The sequence below is a fragment of the Vipera ursinii genome, assembly GCF_947247035.1.
Source record: "Vipera ursinii genome assembly, chromosome: 3".
Lineage (NCBI taxonomy): Eukaryota > Metazoa > Chordata > Lepidosauria > Squamata > Viperidae > Vipera > Vipera ursinii.
Genome location: NC_139516.1, coordinates 4,636,423 through 4,660,291, shown reverse-complemented (window position 1 = coordinate 4,660,291; position 23,869 = coordinate 4,636,423). Strand labels below are relative to the sequence as shown.

The 23,869-nt window shown below is 42.5% G+C and overlaps 1 protein-coding gene across 3 annotated transcripts in view; it reads left to right on the top strand.

Annotated features, from left to right (window-relative positions):
- Nucleotides 1-23,869, top strand: part of ZBTB46 (zinc finger and BTB domain containing 46) — a 59,457-nt gene that overhangs the window by 29,958 nt on the left and 5,630 nt on the right. For all 3 annotated transcript variants that reach the window (XM_083360864.1, XM_083360865.1, XM_083360866.1), the window contains one exon: nucleotides 23,035-23,210. In XM_083360864.1, coding sequence (XP_083216990.1) covers nucleotides 23,035-23,210 — 176 coding nt within the window. The remainder of the gene's footprint in view (nucleotides 1-23,034; nucleotides 23,211-23,869) is intronic.

The window sequence follows — 23,869 nt, the reverse complement described above, 5'->3', positions numbered from 1 at the left end:
CTCTTCTTGCAAATTTCCAGTGATGGAGCCCCCACGATTTCTGGGGGCTAATAAATAATAACCTTGTGGTTTATTTGTTATAATTTGTTTTCTTCGACCTGCTGATGTAGTGATTTGGGTTTTATTTTATTGTAATCTGCCTAGGTTGGTGATGATTGAAGCATTTTATTTACTTAATTACTTTTAACTACACAGCAAAAAACATGGCCTTCCACTCTTTTCCATGTTTATTCCTTGATCAAAACCAATTCTCACAACAACAAAATAGTAAGCAACATATTCCAGCAAACTAACAAATGGCCAGACCAAGCTTTATTTTCCTGAAATAAAAAGTGAAATGCCCATTTTTGATAACCGCAGCAATTAATTACTATTTGAGACATAAAATCGTGCTTTTTGAGTCAGCCTATCAGAGAAAAAGGGACGCGGTGGCTCAGTGGGTTAGGATTCTGAGCTTGTCGATCAGAAGGTTGGCAGTTTGGCGGGTCGAATCCCGAGTGCCGCGTAACAGAGTGAGCGCCTGTTAATCGTCCCAGCTTTTCTGCCAACCTAGCAGTTCGAAAGCAGCTAAAAAATGCAAGTAGAAAAATAGGGACCACTGCGGTGGGAAGGTAACAGCATTCCGTGCGCCTTTGGCGTCTAGTCATGCCGGCCACATGACCACGGAGACGTCCTCAGACAAGCGCTGGCTCTTCGGCTTTGAAACGGAGATGAGCACTGGCCCCTAGAGTCGGAAACAGCTAGCACGCATGTGCGGGGGAACCTTTACCTTTACCTTTATCGGAGAAAAGGCTCAGCTGAGCAGCATCAGAATCCAGTCACGCTTGAAGCCTGTAACCTGGATCCCATGCCAGTTGTTCTTTTGCCCAGTGTATTGAATTGGAGATGGTGTTTTCGTCTGAGAGATGATCTGTGCTAGGAACTTCAGTAAGGGATGGAGTAGGGCAGAGTTTATTCCTATTACTTCCTTTGCAATTCTCAGTAAGTTTTAATACCACTGACAATGATCTCTTTTGGAAGCAACGGACAGAATTGAGCCTTAGAATATTTTCCCACAGGGACTTTAGCCGTTTCTGTTCTGATCAATTTAAAATGTCTTTTTTGTTTAACATGATGGAATCTGAGTTCAGGTTTTGGGTAGGGTTTCTACTTCATACCTAAATGGGACATTTAAGACAGCTAATTTAGAGGTTAGTGTTGAAGCACCATCGATGTTCTGATGTCCTCAAGCTCTGCTATATCTTCTCGTGTACTGTAATATTAATAATGGACTGGGTTATATTGATAATAGATGATGGTGTTGATCAATAGAAACTCTGTCTTAGAATTTGGGATTCAGCTCTTCTGGAAGGATTGTGTGTGCTCCCACTGAAAAAAATCAATTTCATAGCTTGAAGAGCTCTCTGATTATGTTCGGCCTTGAATTTCACATGTCATAGGCAGCAAGGAGAACTTTGCACAGCTGAAGTTTGTCTACTAGCTAAACTTAGCATACAAGCCTATACTTGGCAACGGTTAAGCCTGAGTTGACTGCATCATGTTGAGACCACAGTGAAGCACTTTACGTTGGGCAACTGTTGAAGAACACCTAGAACAGGGGTCACCAACTTGCAGCTCTTGGACCATATGCAACTTCTAGATAATTTTATGAATGACTACGGTACTTAATTAGCCAGCAAGAGTGTGTGTTGGGGGGGGGTTATCTAAGCGGTTCAATTTGGTTTGTTAATTTTGTTTAGAAATGCAGAGAATGAGAAAAGACTTTCATTTTCCCTCATCCTGGGTGTGTGGGGAGGGTGTGTGTGTGTGTGCGCACATGTGTGTGTGTGTGTGTGGTCCCTTGCCAATAAGACAACTAGTCAGATTTAGTTTTTCTTACTCTTGGAAACACAAGGTACATCTGTAATCTTGTGCACTCCTGCTCCTGTGGGGTCGTTGTGGAATATCTTAATTGTTTTATCATCCTTAGGGAGGTCTTGAAAAAGTGAACAGGATGTTTAAATGCACTCCAGGTCTTCAGATACGAGGGCAGCTAGAGCCAGAAAAGACCTATTGGTTCCTGGAATGCAGTTTTTTCTTTCTTTAAACTTTACATAAATAACCATCCCAGAAGAATTAGTTATTTTTCAGAAAGGACAGGTAATAATACTTTTGTAACTGTCAGTGTGTGTGGGGGGAAAAAACCCTATTTGGAAATGAGTGTTTTTCTCCCTGGGTGAAAAATAAAGTAATACCCTGGAAATATATTTCTCCTCTAACAAAAGACCTTCCTTAAAGTTTTGAGCATATGACCATGGGGATGCTGAAACAGTAATAAGTGGTTTCCCTTGCCTTTGATTATATGATACGCTTTGATATGGAGTGTGATGAATGAGTCTTATTATTTGTGATCAGTGTTTCAAATATTTCTATGTCTGCTTATCCAGAGTCAAGCCATTCACAGCTTTACATTTGCATTATTTGTTTCATTAGCCCATTATTTTAATGTAAAAATACACAGTAGGCAAATTTTCCACAATTAAATACTAAATATTTCTGTGCTTGCCTGTCTCTTTTGATATTTGAAACTTCTGAAATGCGGGGGACGAAGGAGATATACACTATAGCTTTAAAACCTATTAATCGTATCTCTGGTGTGTTTTTTTTACAAGAAGCTCGGCTGCCTAATTACGGTAACTTATATAACCTTATAATCTACTTTCAGTTCCTCCGATTGGCTTTCTTTTTAAAAACTGCTCTACATATGAGTTATGTTCTGATGTCCAAGTACATTTTTTATAGGAATAAGCATAGAGTTACGGTGATGTTACTTGTCTTGGAACATTTTTAATATAACTGTACACATTCAACAGCGTGACCATTTTAGTGGAAGAGATTGAAATCATTAGGTGTGGTTCCCCACAAATTTGAGATGCCTTTATATTCTCTATTTATTCTCTATATTACATAACTTAAACTGATAAGATCCGGGATAGTAAGATGAAAGTTTGCCCACTGCTCTTCATTTTTTGCTTTGGAAATTACCAAGTGTAGAACTGGTTTCTTCTTGGCATCCCTAATACTTGAACTACGACTTTGCATATTTGGTACACTTCATTTTTCTGTTTGTATCTTGCAATCAAGTCTTACATTTTCATCAGCCATATCATGCTGTGCTGGTTTTTCTTAATACGAAAATAACTATACTATAACAGGGGTCCCTAACCCCCGGGTCTGTGGACCGGTACTGGGCCGCGGCATGCCAGCAACCAGGCTGCACAAATAAGCAAAGCCCCATCCGCGGGATGCAGGCAGCACACAAAACCATGCGCCCTCGGGTCCGCGGAAAAACCTCTCTCCCCAGAACCGGTCCCTGGTGCCCAAAAGGTTGGGGACCTCTGTACTATATTGTTTTAACAGTATTTTACAATAGGGTGCTATATGGTCCATTTCTTTCAACACCGACACTTAAGCTAGCAAACCATATTAAATTTCAGCATGATATATGATTAGATTATAGCTTAACACAGGGGATTGAGAAATGATTTTCCTTTCATGCTATTTTATCTTGAATGCCTTTTGCTTGCATGGCTTTCTATAGAATAGGTTGTTTACTATTAAACTGGAAAGAATACTGTGATTCTAATGAGTACTTATGCTTGGTTTATCTACATAAAAAAGAGCTATACTCCGCTTTATCTCGATGCATGTTATTTTTTCCAGCAGTAGGAATATTTTATACACCTCAGCCCATATAACTTAGGGGACATAGATACCATAAAATTTAAATTCGTGTAACATTTCGTCCTTCTCTCTCTTTTTTTTTTTTGATGAAATGGAAATTTTTCCTCTGGTATTTTAAACAAATCTTCATTCTTATTTGTTGAGATTCATATATATTTTCCTATGAAGTTCTATTGCATCAGATATCAGCACATATCCAACTTTGGATGATACTGGAACAGCTAAGCAGGGTCAGTTCAGTTACCTGGAGGAGAGACCACCAGGAAATCCCCAGAGTTTCAGTTTAGGTCAGTGCTGGCGAACGTTTTAGAGACCGAGTGCCCAAACTGCAACCCAAAACCCACTTATGTATCGTCGGATGCCAGGTGGGCGTGGCCCGTTGGGTGGGCGTGGCTGCAGTGGTAACAGCAGACTGGGTGGGACTAAAAAGTTCAATCAATCAATTCCAACTTTGCGAGATCTTTTTTTCCCTGTGAGAAGTTGAAATTGATTGAACCATATATATTTTTTTTGCACATGGTGGTGGAGGCCTAAAGCGAAAAGGTTTTATGAAACCCAGCTGAAGGCCTAGGACTGGGGCGATGGCACGCGTGCTCACAGAGAGGGCTCTGTGTGCCACCTGTGGCACATGTGCCATAGGTTCGCCACCACAGGTTTAGGTTGAGATGTTTAAAAAAAAAACCTCTCCTACAGGCATGCAGATGGCTTCTGTATTGTTGCCGAAAAACCAATCTTGTAAGACATCAGGTGTCAAGCTCAACCTTCCAAAAAGCATGCTGCATCTGTTGTACTTTTCCCCTCACAATTAACTGATTTTTGTGGCAAGAAAAAAAAGGTAGGATCAAAGAATAGAAATGGACAGTTATGTTATACTTGAAGACAATGACATACAAATCTCTTTGTAAGATTAACGATTGAAGCAGTTTGATTTTATAGGAAAATCCGTTTCTGGAAGCATCTGGAAGTCAGTATTTGATTGAGAGTGACTTGAAAAATCGTTTTTATTTCAAAATGTTTTGAGAAACCTTTTGGAAAACCGATACAGGCTTGGAAAAATATTTTGAATGCTTAACGTAATGCTGAAGAGAAATGATGACTGAATAACGTGCCAATATCAAAGGGATATCTGGAATTTGCTCTGGTTGCCTTGTCTCCTGGTTCCCCCTTCACTTTTGGGTGGGGAGATTATTTAAAATGACTCTCTGTCCTGGACTGTTTTGTCTCCTTCCTGCCTCTACTGACAGAAGATTAAGCTGCAGCAGTTCATTTTCCGATGGCTCTTCTCAACATTACAGCTTCTGATAACGTATCTCCAGAAACTCTTTTAACGAGAGTGATATTTTCAACTCAGGTAAGATAACAATTTGACTATGGTTATGCATTGTAGGCCCAGGTGTTGTCAAATATTTGGGGGAGATTAGAATTAATTTTGAACCTGTGGCCTGATGTAGCATACTGTTCTTTGTTAGATGGGGTCACGTTTCAGGATTATTAAAATACATTATCTTCTATTGCCAATCCTATATCCCTGTTTTGCATCTTCTTGTAAAGGCTGACAAGAGTATCTTTGTAATGCATAGAGACATGGTGATTTAGACCTTCCGCTTGAAACAGTAGTGGATCTGCATTAAATATGTAGACCAGTTAGGCAGTTCAGTATTTACTTTTCTGGAAATAAGCCTAATTGAATTCAATGGATTCAGGACTTGTGATACTATAAGCATGAAAACACATGTTGTTTATTGCTTAGAAATACTCTTTAGATTTTTATTAGTCACATTTGGAAGCCAGCCTTATAGCAGAGATATCATAAAACACCACTAACCATTGTTTATCTAACAGATGATCAAAATCTACGAAACTATCAAAACACAAAGACATAAGACTACTTTCAGATACTGTAAACATGTAATTTAAAATTCTGTAAAATGTAGGTTAAAAGACTCACATTTATTTTTTAGCTAAAGGTTTCATAATGTTCTCAGTTTCCACTGTTCTGACTTTAATAATCTGCTGTTCCTATAGAGAACAATCTTTCATGTCAGATACACAGCATGAATAATTCATTCATTCATTCATTCTCATTCTTTTAAATGAGATTATTGTTAGTTAGAGCCTCCCCGAGAAAGTAATAAAATAGGTATAGCTTTTGTTTGGAAATATCAAAATTAATTATTCAAATCTGGGGGAATTTTTTTTCTGTCCAGGAACAGGACGTATAGTAATATTTTCATGTATTAGGTTGAATAAAGCAGTTTGGCAAGAAATTCACCGACACTCTCTGAAAGCAGCAAGCGAGAAGGCAGAGAAAGTTTCACTTTCCCTTCTCACGGTGTGAGTCTTCTATAAATAGAATCAATACATTGGAGAAAGTGTTCCAAATCTCTTCTCAGCTAGGGACCATCCTGGGAACTCTTGAGCATTTAATTGCACGGAGTCCTGTTGGTTGTTTGAAGCTGAGCACGTCTGTGTCCATGCAGACCTGGGATGTATAAGATTGTTCCTTCTATTGCAGTCAATCAATCAGTCGCCCTCAGAAGATGGTCTGTAAGTGGCCAACTCTATTCCTCCAGAGCAGATTTTTGAGGACATGGTGAGATTATAGTAGGGAAGAGAAAATTACATTGCATGACCAAGAACCTATGGGCTTTGTTTTAAATATCACCCTTTACCTCCCTAAACTAAGCTAGTTCACGGAATTAAAAGGTGAAAGCACTCACGGCCAGAGAACTAAGGTAGCATTTTGAACCCCCTTTGACAAATGACAGGATGTAAATGGGTATAAATCAATACATTTTCCAGTTAGCCAAAATGTATAATGAAGTAATTAAGACAACTGTTGCTCTGCTACTTTTTAAATAGGGAAATTTTAAGGTTGCTTTACTCATAGCCTCAAAAAGCGCATTGGTATGAATCTACAGTCTGTCTAAGCGTTAAATTATAATCGGTTTTAACTTTTAATATGTATTAATTTATTACGGGCATTGTAGTTTAATTACTTTTTAATTTTTGTATCCTGTTTTTTTATTATGTATTGCCCTGTTCACCGCCCTGAGTCCTTCGGGAGAAGGGCGGTATACAAATTAAATTATTAAATTAAATTAAATTAAATATAATATCGAATGGTCTGGTTTCTGAACTATTCACTTGGAACAAAGATAATTTTAAGAAGAATACAACTGATCAAAAATATGGTTGTTCAGTGACTTGTTCTTGGAATTTGGATGCCCAGGAAAAGGTTGCTTGGCTTTTTGGGATAAAAATAATATCGTGGAGAGGATTTATTAAATATTTATGAAGCTACAGCTACTGTAGATTCAGTACCAAATTATTTCTGAAATAGACATTATTTGTATCCTTGGTGCTGCAGGATGTGAAAGAATCAAAGCAAATACAAGTCCTTTCTGACTGTTCATGAATTTAATTGTGCTTTCCCATTTCAGATCACTTCGGATAGATTTCTAGGATTGTGGCCTTTTAGATGGCTTTCCCACAGGTAAATGAAAAGAGCCAAGTTTACTCATTTGTGATTCTAAGTATAAAGATTAAAATTTAATGTTGTATTTATTCCTGTTTTTAGATATGAATAACTGCACAATCTAAAGACATGGACTTGGACCGTGAAGATTTGTTTTTGAGTTTTTCAGGACCCAGGAGACTGTGCTGTACGTCCAGCAGGAAAAATTTAAAATGTTTGACAACACGAAAGGAACATTTCCGAGAGCATACTTTCTCTATTATTATCCCTCTTGATACGACTGACTATTCAAGGCTAAAGCTGGCTGATTCCTCTGAGCACATGTCTCCTTGTCACCTTGCCCACTTCCAGTGTTGCAAGCTTCACACTAAAGTCAAACTTGGATCGGCATGAAAAAAACAATCCACTTCAATTGGAAGAAGATGCAGTGCTCTCCCTGCCTCAAATTATTTCAAGACAAAACAGACTTAAATTGGTATCTTATGTCTGTACACTCCAGCTAACGTCTTTTTTTTTTTGTGGGAGGGGCTTTGGTACTCGGAAGACCCTGACTACTCATAAGAAGAGTTGCTATCTAATTTCCACACAGCCATCTGAAGAACCTCTACAGAACATTGATCAAAATCAGGGACATGATATTAAGCAAGAAAACTCTAGGGGTGGCATGGAATTCAGCTGTTCAGATCTTGAATACCTAACGCTTCAGCTGGTTCTCCATTTAAACAACCATTCATTGGCTCCCATTACAGTGAAGAAAGTTGACTTGCAAATGGTCCTCGCACTCGCAACTCTTGCAGCCACCCCACTGTCAAATGATCAAAATTTGGGCGCTTGGCGACTAACATGTATTTACAGTGGCTTCAGCATTCCGGGGTGATGTGATCCCCATTTGTGGCCTTCCCAACCAGCTTCTGACTAGCAAAGTTAGTGGGGGAAGCCAAATTCACTTAACAACCGCATGTTTTCACTGCTCTCATTCGCTTAACAACTGTGACAAAAAAGAGTCATAACCTTTTGTGTGCCTCAGTTAACTGCCTTGCTTAACAAAGAAAATTCTGCTTCCAATTTGGTCGTAGGTTGAGGACTTACCTCTATTCAGTTTGGCTGGTACTGTGATATAAGTGTTTCTAATATAAAGTAAATCCTGATTCACATCAGGTACAGAAAGGGATTGTGTACTTTTACCGTTTCTAAATTCTATGACCAAGGTGCATAAATATTCAGTTTGAAAGTTTTAATATTTTAAAGATTTGGTGTGCCTAATTTCTAGACAAAACTTTTAAAATATTTTTGCCTTTTTACAGTTGCTTTAAATTATCTATAATGCATTTCAACGCTATATGACAGGGGTGTCAAACTCAATTTCATTGAGGGCCGCATCAGCATTGCGGTTGCCCTCAGGGGGCCGGGTGGGTGTGGCCTGGGTGGGCGTGGCCTACTGGGTGGGCGTGGCTAGAGTGCGTATGGCCTACTGGGTGGGCGTGGCCAGCTCTACATCATTGGCATCAAGGGTGCCTATGGGGGCCTGGGCAGGAGTGGGACAGATCTGAGGGTCTCTGGCAGAAGGAGGGTCTCTGGGCCAGGGCCAAGGCAGTGGGGGCCGTTCCCTCACTGTTTCCAGGATGGCTTCGCGGGCCGCGTGAAACCACTTCGCGGGCGGGATCCGGGCCCCCGGGCCTTGTGTTTGACATGTCTGCTATATGATATCAGCACTTTACAATCGTAGTGTAATTCTGCCTTAATAGCAGTATATTAGTTAGAAATACATCGGCATTGATTCTTCAACAGAGTAAAAATACACTGACCATATTTTATCTTCGTTGGAACATTATATATTGGTACGTTTATTGTAAATATATTTTTCTCCTCCAGGCCTCGTATACGTTCTGTGTTGGTTGACGTAGGCCTACAAAATTCTGCTGGCCTTTTAAGAGAAGTTAGGAAGGAAACAGTCCATCCACCTATTTTTTTTCATATGTATCATTTCTACACATTGGTTCTATTACAAACACACAGTCTTATGTACTAAGTTCGACATAATTCAAGCCCATACAAGAACACAAAGGCAAACCCTGAATTGTGCTGCCCTTTATTCTTTTTGCAAAAAAAAAGTGAAGAACTTGTTGTATACGTAAAGCAAGGGGATACATACAAGGTAGCCGGATGGTATTTGTGAGAAAAGCAAATGCTGATTTCTGAAAAATAATTTGGTACCTCAGATCCTCACCTACATTGTGAAATACAGCTCCCTTCAAAACTGCCAACTCTTTTTTTTTTGTTTCTTATTTTTTTTATTTTTTTTATATATGAGCTAGAGTGCGATAGACTTAATAGCTTATTGTTGTTAGCATGTGGTTGTTTATGATTGTTTTTACTTTTATATCTTGTATTTAGCTCTGGGAAGTCGGGGACGGGGAGGGAGGAAGGGGAGGGGGGAGGGTTGGGAAGGGTTGGGTAGGGGGTGGGGGGGAGGGGTTGTTAAAGATAAAATGTATTGAAAAACTTTTCAATAATAATTTAAAAAAAACTGCCAACTCAATGCGCTCGCAAGCCCATCTGCAAAACCGTTGCCTGTAAGTGTGATTTGCAGAATGAAAGGCCTGGCTTCCAGGTCAAATTGAACTTCATCCGCTTCAAGGCAAGATCAATACTTTTAACGCTTAAGTCGAAGAGTTAAGCTCCCAACTGAAAAAAAAGAATGGAAAACACATTGTGAATGAGGCATTGTACTGGCCAAGGGTCACTAAAGAGGTTGCTTGGATAATTCTAGGCAGCTTTTTTTTAAAAAAAATGAATTCATTCACACAAAGGACATTTGGACAGTGGATTATCATGGTACACTGGGTGACTTCTCTGGTAGTAAATGGACTAGTGAAGAAATTGTGTTGTCTATGTCATCCAAACTGTTGGTGGGCTTTTCTTTTTCCCCCTTATATACTTGTAAGTTTGTTTGGGAAAGGACTTTTGTGCAAGAATGAATAGAATAGAATAGAATAGAAGATGGAAGGGACCTTGGAGGTCTTCTAGTCCAGCCCCCCGCTCAAGCAGGAGGACCTGTACCGTCTCAGACAGGTGAATGTCTAGTCTTTTCTTAAAAATCTCCAGGGATGGAGCGCCCATGATTTCTGGTGGCAAGCTGTTGCCCTGGTTGATTGTCCTCACTGTCAGGAAGTTTCTCCTTAATTCCAGGTTGCTTCTCTCTTTGATCAGCTTCTAACCATTGTTTCTCGTCCTTCCGTCTGGTGCTTTGGTGAACAACATGACCCCCCTCTTCTTTGTGGCAGCCCCTCAGATATTGGAACGCTGCTATCATGTCTCCCCTATTTCTTCTTTCCTTAGACTGGCCAAACCCTTGTTCTGCAGCCGTTGTTTGTACATTTTGTTCTCCAGGACTTTGATCATCTTCGTTGCTCTTCTCTGGATTTTTTCCAGACTCTCAGCCTCTTTTTTGTGATATGGTGACCAAAACTGGCTGCAGTATTCCAGGTGCGGTCTTCTGAGTGTCACTTGAAGTAATAATTCCTCTTTTTTTGTAGTATGTCATTTCATCCTGAGATAAGTGATTAGTAAACACAAGTAAATTTTGTAAAGCTTATAAAGAAATGAATCTGTGCAATTAATACACTAATGCTTTAGTCTAGACTTGGTGGTTTTATATCTCCATCCACTTGAGATGGTATCTTATGTCAGTTCACGTATGATAAGCTAGCTTTGCTGTGCTTCAGCGTGCTTGGACAGGAACTGTTTGGGACCTGTAGAAGCAGGACAGTCAGCATCTAGCCATCATTGGCTGAAAACCTAAAAGGCTAAACAAGGTCAGACCTGGTTATCCCTTGAAAGGGACACCATTAGCATATTCTAGAGGTAGGAAAACATTTTTTAAAAAAAATCCCTAGAAAGCAAGAAAATTACATAGATGTGTCCATGATGTTACCAAGAGTCAACACTTGAGTGGGAGACTTTATCAAGACACAGAACAAAGCAATTCTTGAGGCTTGGTATTCGTAACTATTTCCTTCCTATCAATCATTTGGGAGAAACAGAAGTGGGGGTCCACTCAGTGGAAATCAGTGGAACAACTTGCCTCCAGAAGCTGTGAATGCTCCAACACTGGAAGTTTTTAAGACTGGACAGCCATTAGTCTGAAATGGTATAGGGTTTCCTGCCTGAGCAGAGGGTTGGACTAGAAGACCTCCAAGGTCCCTTCCAACTATTATTATTATTAACTCCCTAAGACCTAGTCCCCTCATATTTTGCATGTTTTCTAGTCAGTTGTGGATAATCCAATCTCAGCAATTCCTTTTTGCATGTACATATACATACATAAAAGGGACGCGGTGGCTCAGTGGGTTAGGACGCTGAGCTTGTTGATCAGAAGGTCGGCAGTTTGGCGGGTCGAATCCCGAGTGCCGCGTAACAGAGTGAGCGCCTGTTACTCGTCCCAGCTTCGGCCAACCTAGCAGTTCGAAAGCACGTAAAAATGCAAGTAGAAAAATAGGGACCACTACGGTGGGAAGGTAACAGCGTTCCGTGCGCCTTTGGCGTCTAGTCATGCCGGCCACATGACCACGGAGACGTCCTCGGACAAGCGCTGGCTCTTCGGCTTTGAAACGGAGATGAGCACCGGCCTCTAGAGTCGGAAACGACTAGCACGCATGTGCGGGGGAACCTTTACCTTTTTATACATACATACATGCATACATATATATATACACATACATACATGCATACATATATATAAATAGTTTACAGATACAAAGATAAAGACTAATACAAACTTAAGAAAAAATATAAAAAGCAAAATTAAAAGTGTAAATAAGAAAATATAAAGAAGTTAATTTGCATTTTATACAGAAAATATAATTTCAATAACTGATCACCATCTCTAGTACTACAGTCCAACTTTCAAAATCTCTTATCATGTTTTTCCTCTAATCCAACATCTTCCCACTGGAAGGTTTCTTAGTTTTGTAGTTTATTCCAAAACAAAAATATTTTTTAAACTCCTTGCATAAAACCTTTTTCGGCAAGGATTGAAGGAAACTCACCTGGTGTGGTGAAACGTGCCTTTCTGAAAGTTGTTAATAACCCCCCCCCCAAAAGTTAACTAGTTATTTCCAGAACTGATTAAGAGAGGAAGTATGGAAACCCACTATCCATTTGAAGGCTCCAAACCATGGTTAGGGCAAAAGGGGGGTTCCCCTAGGCTCCTACATAAGTATAGAGTTACTTCTAAGCCAGTGATGGCGAACCTTTTAGAGACCGTGTGCCCGAACTGCAGCCCAAAACCCACTTATGTATCATCGGGTGCCGGGTGGGCATGGCCCATTGGGTGAGTATGGCCCATTGGGTGGGCATGAGTGCGGTGGTAATGTCAGACTGGATGGGACTAAAAAGTTCAATCAATTCCAACTTTACGAGATCTTTTTTTTCCCCCGCAAGAAGTTGAAATTGATTGATTGATTGATCCTTTTTTTTTTTGCACACGGCGGCGGAGGCCTAAAGCGAAAAGGTTTTATAAAACCCAGCTGAAGGCCTAGGACTGGGGCGACGGTGCACGTGCCCATAGAGAGGGCTCTGCGTGCCGCCTGTGGCACGCATGCCATAGCTTCGCCACCACGGTAATCTAAGCAGTTTCCTTTAATGTTCCTCACCTGTAGACAGCATCTTGCCAAACTAAAGCAAACTACTTGCATTGTTAAAGATATATCTGAGAAATTCTACGGAGAAGGTCACTCAACCCAGTTCCTCCCAACCAAACTATCTGCACTTAGCTGTCTCTTATTCCTCTGGATTATTTTTATTTATTTTTTTAATTTTAATTCCATTTATATCCCGCCCTTCTCCGAAGACTCAGGGCGGCTTACAAACTTAGCAGTAGCCTTCATTCTATGTATATGCCTGCTTATTAGGGCTTTCACACACACCCCAAGCGGCATTATTACAAAGTCAGCTTAATTGCCCCCAACAATCTGGGTCTTCATTTTACCTACCTCGGAAGGATGGAAGGCTGAGTCAACCTTGAGCCTGGTGGGACTCGAACCTGCACTAATTGCAGGCAGCTGGTGTTACTTAAGGAGGCATCAGCCCACTGCTCCACCAAGGCTGATGATTAGAATGCCTTCCTTCTCTCTTGGGAATCAGAACTACGTTCCCACCACATTACCACCCTTAAATCCTCTGGAGGTCACTACAGGTAATTGTTGACTTAACAACCGTTCGTTTAGTAACGGTTCAAAGATGACAGCAGCACTGAAAGAAGTGACTTATGACCACTTTCCACACGACCGTTGCAGCATCCCCAGGGTCACGTGATCGAAATTCAGACACTTGGCAACTGGCTCATCTTTGTGACGATTTCGGTGTCCCAGGGTCACGTGATCACCTTCTGCGACCTTCTGACGAGCAAAGTCAATGGAGAAGCCAGATTCACTTAAGCGACCTTGTTACTTGTGGTGAGGACGGCAGGAAAGATCATTGGCAGTTCCCTCCCCGCCGTCCAGGACATGGCACATAAGCGATGCTCGAGCTGGGTCCGCAAGATTGTCTGGGACACGACACACCCTCTTCACAACCTGTTTTCCTTGTTACCTTCTGGGAGGAGGGGGTTCCGTGGTATCCGAAGCAGAACATCCAGATTCAGTCACGGATTTGTCCCACACAATATCAGCCTTGTGAACTCTCCAGCTTCTCCTTTCCTCTATGTATTCAAGATGGACAGTGATTAACATTTACATGTATTCAGTGCTTTTTTTTGTCGTAGAACGCACCAGAACGGAGTTCCGGCACCTTTTTTCGACTTTTGAAAATTTGATGTTTGGTCCACGCGGCCTTGAATCGCCCTGTCAAGAGTAGCAGGTCGGCGTCAAAATCATTGAAACGGTGCATGCCGGCTGCTTGTGTGTCGAGTCCGATGCATGCGTGCTTCCTCCGCGCTGCTGGTTGCGATGGCGCTGCTGGGCTTGTGACTGGTCGTGTGATTGCGCGCTGAGTGCTTACAGCGGGCGGCGACCGTTATCTTTCATTACACGACTGACGTGTGTGGGGGGGTGTACGGTGATTGACTACGTGCGAAAGGTAAATCATTTTTTTTATTTTAAAAAATCGTTGGCGAATTGAAAATCTTTAAAAAAAAATTAGTGTAAAAGGGTGACCCCAAATTTAAACATGGAAAAAAAATTACTAATTAACTTCTCAACCACCGGTCCATGAATCATAAAAGAGCCAAGGTTGCCTACCCCTGTGCATGCGGTTGCTGGCTCTGATCGTCCCAGAGCCATCTTCACTTCAATTTCACTCCTCGGGAAACCTAATCTTAGAAGTTTCATAACACCAATCAAAAATTGGTCGGTTTCGCTTTTCCAAACATGCAGGCAGGCCTTGGTTAAGAAAAGCTCATTTAGTGACCCTTCAAAGTTACCATGGCGTTGAAAAAAAGTGACGGACGTTTTTCACTTAAAGACCATTGCAGCCTCCCCATGGTCGCATGATCAAAATTCAGACGCTTGGCAACTGACTCATATCGATGACAGTTTCGTTGGGCTGGAGTCAACGTGATTCCCCTTTTGCGACCTAACAGGCAGAGTCAAGGGGGGGGGGTGTAGCCAGATTCATTTAATAACCGTGTTACTAACTTAACAACTGCATTGATTCATTTAACAACTGGGGCAGGAAAGGTCGTAAAACGGGGCAAAATACACTTAACAAGTGTCTCGCTTAGCAACAGAAATCTTGGGGTCGGTTGTGGTCGTAAGTTGAGGACCGCCTGTACTTTCCTCTAACAGCATCTCTTAAACAAGCTATCTTGAAACACGTTTAACTTGGCTTTGTACGCAGGCAGAGGAGGCACAGGAGACACCAATCATAGAAACAGTTAAGGACGTTTCAGGGACCAAATATTAGTAGAATAATTTGGAACGTATCTTTTATATGTCTTGATTAAGATAGTTTTCCGATATATTGGCTACAGTATCCGGAAATTCTGTCCTGTTGTATTTTCATAAATACTCAAATCTGGGAATTCTTCACACAGCGGTTGATACGAGATATTTCAAATGATCTTTGACAGCCCGTTGTCTTCTTAAGTAGAGACTTGCAGATAAACTATTTTTTAATTATTATTTATACAGAGTATACTGAATTGAACTGCGGTTGGGGGGGGGGGAACCCAAGCCTTGGTGGAGCAGTGGGCTGATGCCTCCTTAAGTAACACCAGCTGCCTGCAATTAGTGCAGGTTCGAGTCCCACCAGGCTCAAGGTTGACTCAGCCTTCCATCCTTCCGAGGTAGGTAAAATGAGGACCCAGATTGTTGGGGGCAATTAAGCTGACTTTGTAATAATGCCGCTTGGGGGTGTGTGTGAAAGCCCTAATAAGCAGGCATTATTACATAGAATGAAGGCTACTGCTAAGCTTGTAAGCCGCCCTGAGTCTTCGGAGAAGGGCGGGATATAAATGGAATTAAAATAAAATTAAAAATAAAAATAAAATCCCCACCCCACCCCACCCCCCCCTGGCATCTTATGTGAAAACGGGTAGAAATTATTCTCAACCTTTGCCTTCCAAACAGCAAATCTTTAGTCGGTGGCTCTCTTTTATGGACTAGCGAAATGCTTGCCGTGAGCGTGCAAACAAATATATTGTTGGGTTTTTTTCCCCTCTCTCTCCTTCCAATTAACACAGCCAGCCTGCAATTTTACAGTCTGGCGACTGCTAAATAATTTATTGTGCTCTTTGACAATCGGTGGGTGGGGAAAGCAGAAAACACAGCAAGACCGGCAGAGATCAGCAGATTAGATTTGATACTCTGGGGAAACTCTTATTTTATTTTCTTTTTTTTAAAGCTGAGGAGAATACGGCAGATCGCTTGCTGAGGCCAGAAGCTAATGGCTCCCTGTGACACGCTCCCGTGCGTGTCCCATCGCTAAAGTCAAATCCCCCAAGGTTGGGCTTATGCAAAATGTTCCCAGCAGGTTGGTTCCACTTGGTTTCCACTTCAGTGGCAGCTGATTGTGCCAGCAAGGCTTGCTTCCAGGAGTGTGTAGCGTTGCAACTTTGTTCGTTGACAAGGTAATCGTTACGAGGCCGTGAGCCAATTCCAAGCACTTCCAGAGGTCACCTGGACAAAGAACAGCAGGAAGGGAGGTCTTCTAATCCAGGGGGTCCCCAACCTCTGGGCCGTCGGCTCACTACCGCCGGGCTGTGAGCTATTCAGAAATGCAGTCCCGTGAGTGGCTGGCTGGAACGCACACAGCTCAACTTGCAAAAGCCGTGGGCCGCGCGGGCCGTCATGTGTGTGCCGGCCCACCACTCATGCAAGTCAAGTGGCCCAGTTCCCCCCTCGCCCCTCTTCCCTCAGCCAGTTTGCCAAGCCATAAAGGTTGGGGACCACTGTTCTAATCCAACCTCATGGTCAGGCAGGAAACCCTATAGGACCTTTAAAGGTGAATAAATATGGGGCTATTGGTTCCCTCTAAGCCCGATCGCTTGCTAGCAGATGTAGATAACATCATTGGTATCAGTGAGTCTAGGGTTAGCTGCCTGCTTATATGCGGTAGATTGCGGTGCCAGTTTTGGTGGGGGTGTAGTTTCCTCCTTGGTGTAAGAATTGATCCAAGAATTGTTTTCTGCCCGATTGTTTGTCTGGCATTGATCCCTGCTTATCTGAATGTTGGCTTCTGTGGAGAGGATATGTTGTAGTCTTTTTGTTTCCTTCCTAGGTTTGCTACTGTCTCTTTTTAATGGTGTGTAAATGTGGTTTGTCTCTGTGTGTCTGTTGATGGCTGATTTGTCTGAAAGCCCAACCTCCAGGAATTCCCTAGTGTTTTTGGATTTGGTTTGATTCAAGATGCTAATAGTTTCCCAGTTGAAACCGTGTTGTCAGATTGTGTTTTCATCACGTCTTCGGACAAGAGTTTGGGCTGGTCTGCCAATCTTCTGCCTGTCAGTTCTACATAGTGACTGTTACAGTCCTTGCATTGTATGTTGTAGATGACCCCTGATTTTTTCTTCTTGGGCTACTTGGGTCTCTTGGTTTGCTTAACATGTATCAGAGGGCTTTTGTTGGTCAGTGTGCTATATATTTTTTATTTTATTTTAATTCCATTTATATCCCGCCCTTCTCCGAAGACTCAGGGCGGCTTACAAGCTTAGCAGTAGCCTTCATTCTATGTATATGCCTGCTTATTAGGGCTTTCACACACACCCCACCGGCATTATTACAAAGTCAGCTTAATTGCCCCCAACAATCTGGGTCCTCATTTTCCGAGTTGCTTTTGATGCATGGGACTGTTATTCTTTTCATTTTTTGTGCTGTAGGAGATCAGGTATTTGATGGGATTCAAATACCTGAACAACCGGTACTCTTATTGGATGGAGGCCTGGGCCTCCGAAGCCTAGAACAGACTTTCTAGAAGTGGCATCCATGCACTTCTGGTGGACTGTTCTAGGCCTAGAGCAGACTTCCGGAAGTGGCATACACTCACTTCCGGTGGGCCATTCTAGGCCTGAGAGGCTTCCTCCAGGCCTCCGAGGCCTAGACTGGACTTCTGGAAACAGTGTCCATTCAGCTGGTTCTCTGAACCCAGTAAAAATTTAGCTACCAATTCTGCCAACTGGTTGAATCCCACCACTGAGATCAGTCCTTAATTCTAGATGGTTCATCTGGTATTCTAGCTCAGGGCTTTTCAACCAGTGGTACGGGCACCTGTGGTGCATTGGCACCTGGTAGGTAGTAGGCGACCATCCTAGAAAAGTGGTAGTGGGGGAGGGGAATGAGCTGAACCGGTGGCAGCACCGCACAAGCCTGAGCGAGAGACGGCTGGAGCTGCAGGGCTGTCAGGGCTCAGCGGAAGCGCCAGGATCAGCACCAGGCTCCAGCTGGAGCTCGGCGCTGATCCTGGCACATCTGCTGAGCCCAGAAGAAGCGCCGATCAGCTGGAATGTTGCAGCATCTCCAGGGTCTTGTGATTTACATTCAGATGCTTGGCAACTGATTCATATTGATGACGGTCACCGTGTCCCAGAGTCATGTGAAGTGACCAAAACCCGCTGCAACCACCCAGCAGATGGGGGGGGGGAATAAAAACCAAACACACCCCACCCCCGCTGCCAATCCTCAACAGAAATGCTCACAACAATGAAAACCTCGGACAGGAGGAAGAGCGCCGCCGGGCGGGCAGGCAGGTGTCTTGCTCGGCTGTGGCTCGGGGGGCACTTTTTTCAATGCCCTTGTAACTTCGAACAGTCACTAAGAACTACCTGTACTTCATCACTTTTTCCCCCTTTTTTTTGGTCATCAAATTTTTGACACCTTTGCTAGGCGACTGGTGGTCCTCGGATGTTGCCGTATCCTAAAAGTGGCACAATGGGTGAAAAGGTTGAAAAGCCCTGTTCTATCCGTCTCACAGTTGTGAGGGTACTTTGGAATTCACGTAATTGCATTTCCTGTGCCAATTGTGGTCGTTCCTGTATCGGGGGGGAAAAAAACCTCACGCAGGGTCAGCATTCATGCTCTCGTGGGGTCTCAACTGGGCTGCCGCAATTTTATTCACCATCCCGGTAGCGATCTGCGTAATTGTGGAGAGACTGAAGTTTGCCCCTGTAATGCTGTTACTTGGGGAGCTGCGCTGGCTGTCACTTGCCTTCCAGCTACAATTCAAGCTTCTGATTATCGTCTTTAAAGCCTTTCATGGTTCTGCACCTGGATACCTATGAAACCACTGCCTGCCCAGTGAGATTAGGAAGACAGTTACTCTGTAGTAGGTGGTGGAAATGTCAGCGAACATAGGACAGAGGGATAAGCCTTCCCCGTGATGCCCCTCTTCCTGGGGAACGACCCTGCCTTGTCATCGTATTGGGCTTCCAGAGGGCTAAAAGGATCGATCATTTGGAAGGCTTTAAGGCGGGGGGGGGGGCTCTTCCAACTTGGCCCTTGGATGACTTGTGGACTTCAGCTTCCAGAATCCCTCAGCCAGGCCCGTCAATTCTGGGAGTTGAAGTCCACAAGTCATCCAAGGGCCAAGTTGGAAGAGCCCCCTGCTTTAAGGAAATGTGGAAATTGAGACTTCCTCCAAGCTATGGTCTTCCCAGTTACAATGTATGGCTGCGAAAGTTGGACCGTAAAAAAGGCCGAGCGCCAAAGAATGGAGGCCTTTGAACTACGGTGCTGGAGAAGACTCCTGCGAGTCCCTTGGACTGCAAGACGATCAAAACGGTCAGTCCTAGAGGAGATCAACCCTGACTGCTCTTTAGAAGGCCAGATCCTGAAGTTGAAACTCAAATCCTTTGGCCACCTAATGAGAAGGAAGGACTCACTGGAGAAGAGCCTCATGCTGGGAAAGATGGAGGGCAAGAGAAGAAGGAGATGACAGAGAATGAGGTGGCTGGATGGAGTCACTGAAGCAGGAGGCGTGAGCTTAAATGGACTCCAGAAGATGGTAGAGGACAGGAAGGCCTGGAGGAATGTTGTCCATGGCGTCGCGATGGGTTGGACACGACTTCGCAGCTAACAACAACCACCAGGCATAGCGGCCTCCTAATGTGCAACATTTTTCACCCTGTGTTTGGACGGCCACTTGGAATCCACAGGAAGTTGCGGCACAGTAAAGGCCTGAAAGAATATTTTCAGCAAGGAAGATTCGCTCGTTTTCCTTTTCACTTGGAAAAACCTGAAGGGTTTGAAATATTCTGTGGGTTCTTCAAACCATTCTGGAGGAGTGTGTGGGGATGGATTAGGGCAAAAAAAGCATTGGTCTATTCATGAAACACATTTAACTGGTTCATGATGATGATGATGATGATGATGATAATAATAATAATAATAATAATAATAATAATAATAATAATAATAATAATAATAATAATAAAAAGTTGGAAGGGACCTTGAAGGTCATCTAGCCCAACCCCACGCTCAGGCAGAAAACCCTATACCATTTCGGACAAATGGCTGTCCAGTCTCTTCTTAAAAACTTCCAGTGTTGGAGCATTCACCGCTTCTGGAGGCAGGTTGTTCCACTGGTTAATTGTTCGGTCACGAAGTTTCTCCTTAGTTCTAGGTTGCTTCTCTCCTTGATTAGTTTCCATCCGTTGCTTCTTGTCCCGCCTTCAGGCGTTTTGGAGAATAGCTTGACTCCCTCTTCTTTGGGGCAGCCCCCGAGATACTGGAAGGCTGCTATCCTGTCCCCCTTCGTCCTTCTCTTCATTAAACTAGGCAGAACCAATTACTTAAACCGTTCCTTCTGTGTTTTAGCCTCCAGTCCTCTGATCATCTTCGCTGCTCTTCTCTGCACTCTTTCCAGAGTCTCAGCATCTTTTTTATATCGTGGTGACCCAAACTGGATGCCGCATTTCAAGTGTGGCTTTATCAAAGCCTTGCAAAGGGGTATGAACACTTTACAAGTCAACGGAGAAGCCAAATTCATTTTCCAGCCGGCCGCATGACTAACTTAACAACTGCAGTGATTCACTTAGCAACTGTGGCAAACAAAGTCGTAAAATGGGGCAAAACTCGCGTAATGGCTGTCTTGCTTAGCCACAGAAATTTGAAGTCAGTTGTGGTCGTAAGTCGAGGATCGCATGTACAAGTGTGAACTGTGGGGACAATTAAAAGTTTTCCAGGGGTAGCTAGCGCTTAGCTCGATGGTCTTCCCTGGCAGTCCAGGTGCCTCTAACCCATAAATCATTCCTTAAGACAGAAATTTTTCTTGAGGCGTTTCAAGTTTCATGTTGCATTGCCAAATGGATCACTTTGTCAGGTTGGGTTTTTTTTTTTAAAAAAATCAATTTTATTGCTTAGCACTACTGTGCCTTGAAGGGCCATTCTAAATGTATTTTAAGATGTAAACCTCTGAGAGTCGTTCCACATTTTAAAACAGACAGAATAAATACGTTTCTTTTCGACATAACAGTACGCACTCTTTCCATTATCTTTTACCTGTTCATTTCCAGAAAATAATATAAGCACTTAGAAAATGTTTAGAAATAATGTAAGCACTTGAGGGGAAAAAAAACAAAACAATGAACCTTCAAAACGAAAAACAACAATAAATAAATCAGGCAGAGAACAATACTCTAATCCAGGAACCACCAAGGAGGAAATTACGCCCTTAGCAAATTGGCAGTAGAGTATAAGCTCTTTGCAGCTAACCACATACTCCTTGCCACTGATAAAATAACCTAGCTGGGTAATAAAACGTCTGCAGGCAAACAAACAAGTTCAGCATCAAGAACCCCACACAGCTAGGGATATTGTCTTTCATTGAAATAAGTAAATAACCTGCGTTTGAAAGACAGTGTGACTCCATTAAATGAATAAATGTTGATTTCAATTACCCATCTCCCACAATTAGCCGAACTTGCTCATTGAACACCTATGCCCACCAGCATATATATATATATATATATATATATATATATATATATATATATATATATGTATATGTATATGTATATATATATATATATATATATATATATATATATATATATATATATATATATATATATATATATATATATATAATATATATATATATATATATATATATATATATCTTTCATTCCTGTTTTGGCCCGGCTCAGGGCTTATCCACAGGAACTAGTCAACTTATGACAGCTCATTATTTGTGCAAATTATTCAAATTGCTAATAAAGAATTTGGGAGGCTAAGAGTTCGAAATGATCAACCCAAATGTGGTTGTTAAATTACATTATAATTTTAAAACTATAGAAATTAATGTACTTGTTTTTTTTTTATTGAAAAGTTTTAAAATACATTTTATCTTTAACAGTCCCCCCCTCCCCCTCCCCAACCTTATTGTACTTGTTAAAATGGTCTTTCATTAAAGGTTCTTATTTCATGCCTCGTTATACGTACAGTCGGTCATCTAGCACAGAATGCTCGAACGACGACGATTACATTTTATCAAACAGCATTAAATCAGATCTTGCTAGAGGGGATCCTGAAGAACGTAGGGGCTGTTGCCCCAAATCTGGGCCTCAAAGGGTCTTTTAAACTTTTTTTCTTTTCTTCCCCTTTCCCTGTAGAATAGAATATACTGTAGAGTAAAATATCTTTATTGTCACTGTTTTAACTCACAACGAAATTATGTAGGGGAAGGAATTAAGGTACTGGTCCAATTCCTTCCTTCTAAAATATAGTATGGTCACCACCACAAATAAAAACGTTGGAAGCTTACAAGATAACTGCTGCAATTTTTTTCTGAAGCCATATCCAGAGCGTTTGTGGGAAAATGCAGAAATAATCTGGAATGGAATGGAGTAGAGTAGAGGAGAGCAGAGCAGAGCAGAGCAGAATAGACAGATTGTAGAATAGAATAGAATAGAATAGAATAGAATAGAATAGAATAGAATAGAATAGAATAGAATAGAATGTAGAACAGAATAGAATAGAGCTGGAAGGCACTTTGGAGGTCTTCTAGTCCAGCCTCCTGCTCAAGCAGGAGGACCTAGACCAGGGGTAGGCAACCTTGGCTCTTTTATGACTCATGGACCTCAACTCCCAGAATTCCTGAGTCAGCTATGCTGACTCAGGAATTCTGGGAGTTGAAGTCCATGAGTCATAAAAGAGCCGAGGTTGCCTACCCCTGCCCTACACCATCTCAGACAAGTGACTGTCCAGTCTCTTCTTAAAAATCTCCAGTGATGGAGCGCCCACGATTTTTGGCGGCAAGCTGTTCCCCTGGTTGATTGTCTTTATGGCACTTGACGGTTTGTCTGTCTGTCTGTTTGTATCCCGCTTTCATTATTTTTACAAATCGTACCCCAAACCTCAGCAGGGAGCTGTAATCTGCATTGCCTTATTCTTTCTTTTCAGTAAACGAGTTCACGGTCATCAGGAAGAAGTTCAAGTGTCCTTACTGCAGTTTCTCAGCCATGCACCAGTGCATCCTGAAAAGGCACATGCGGTCCCACACAGGGGAGCGACCCTACCCGTGTGAAATTTGCGGGAAGAAATTCACCCGGCGAGAGCACATGAAACGGCACACCTTGGTAAGTTGGGATCTCGGGCGACTTTCCCGGAGGCACACGACGGACCGAAATGGGATGGAGGAGAACTGCATAAAAGGGAAAACGGCCGAGCCTATGGAGGTTTGGCCAGGAGTTTTTTTCAGCCTTCTTTCTATGAGCCTTGGTGGAGCAGTTGGCTAATGCCTCCTTAAGTAACACCAGCTGCCTGCAATTAGTGCAGGTTCGAGTCCCACCAGGCTCAAGGTTGACTCAGCCTTCCGTCCTTCCGAGGTAGGTAAAATGAGGACCCAGATTGTTTGGGGCAATTAAGCTGACTTTGTAATAATGCCACTTGGGGGGGCCCAAAAGCCCTAATAAGCAGGCATATACATAGAATGAAGGCTATTGCTAAGCACATTGGTTTGTGCTTAAATTGTAAGCCACCCTGAGTCTTCGGAGAAGGGCGGGATATACCAATGGGATTAAAATAAATAAAATAAATTCATTGGGCGGTGATTTTTGCCAACATTGCCTAGGCCAGGGGTAGGCAACCTCGGCTCTTTTATGACTCATGGACTTCCAACTCCCAGAATTCCTCAGTCAGCTATGGGCAGGAGGCTCATACTGTGGGGTGAGGCAGGGGGCAGGGTGGGGGTGCCATTGCCGCAAGGCAAGGCGAGGCCGGGGCGGCTGCTGTCTGA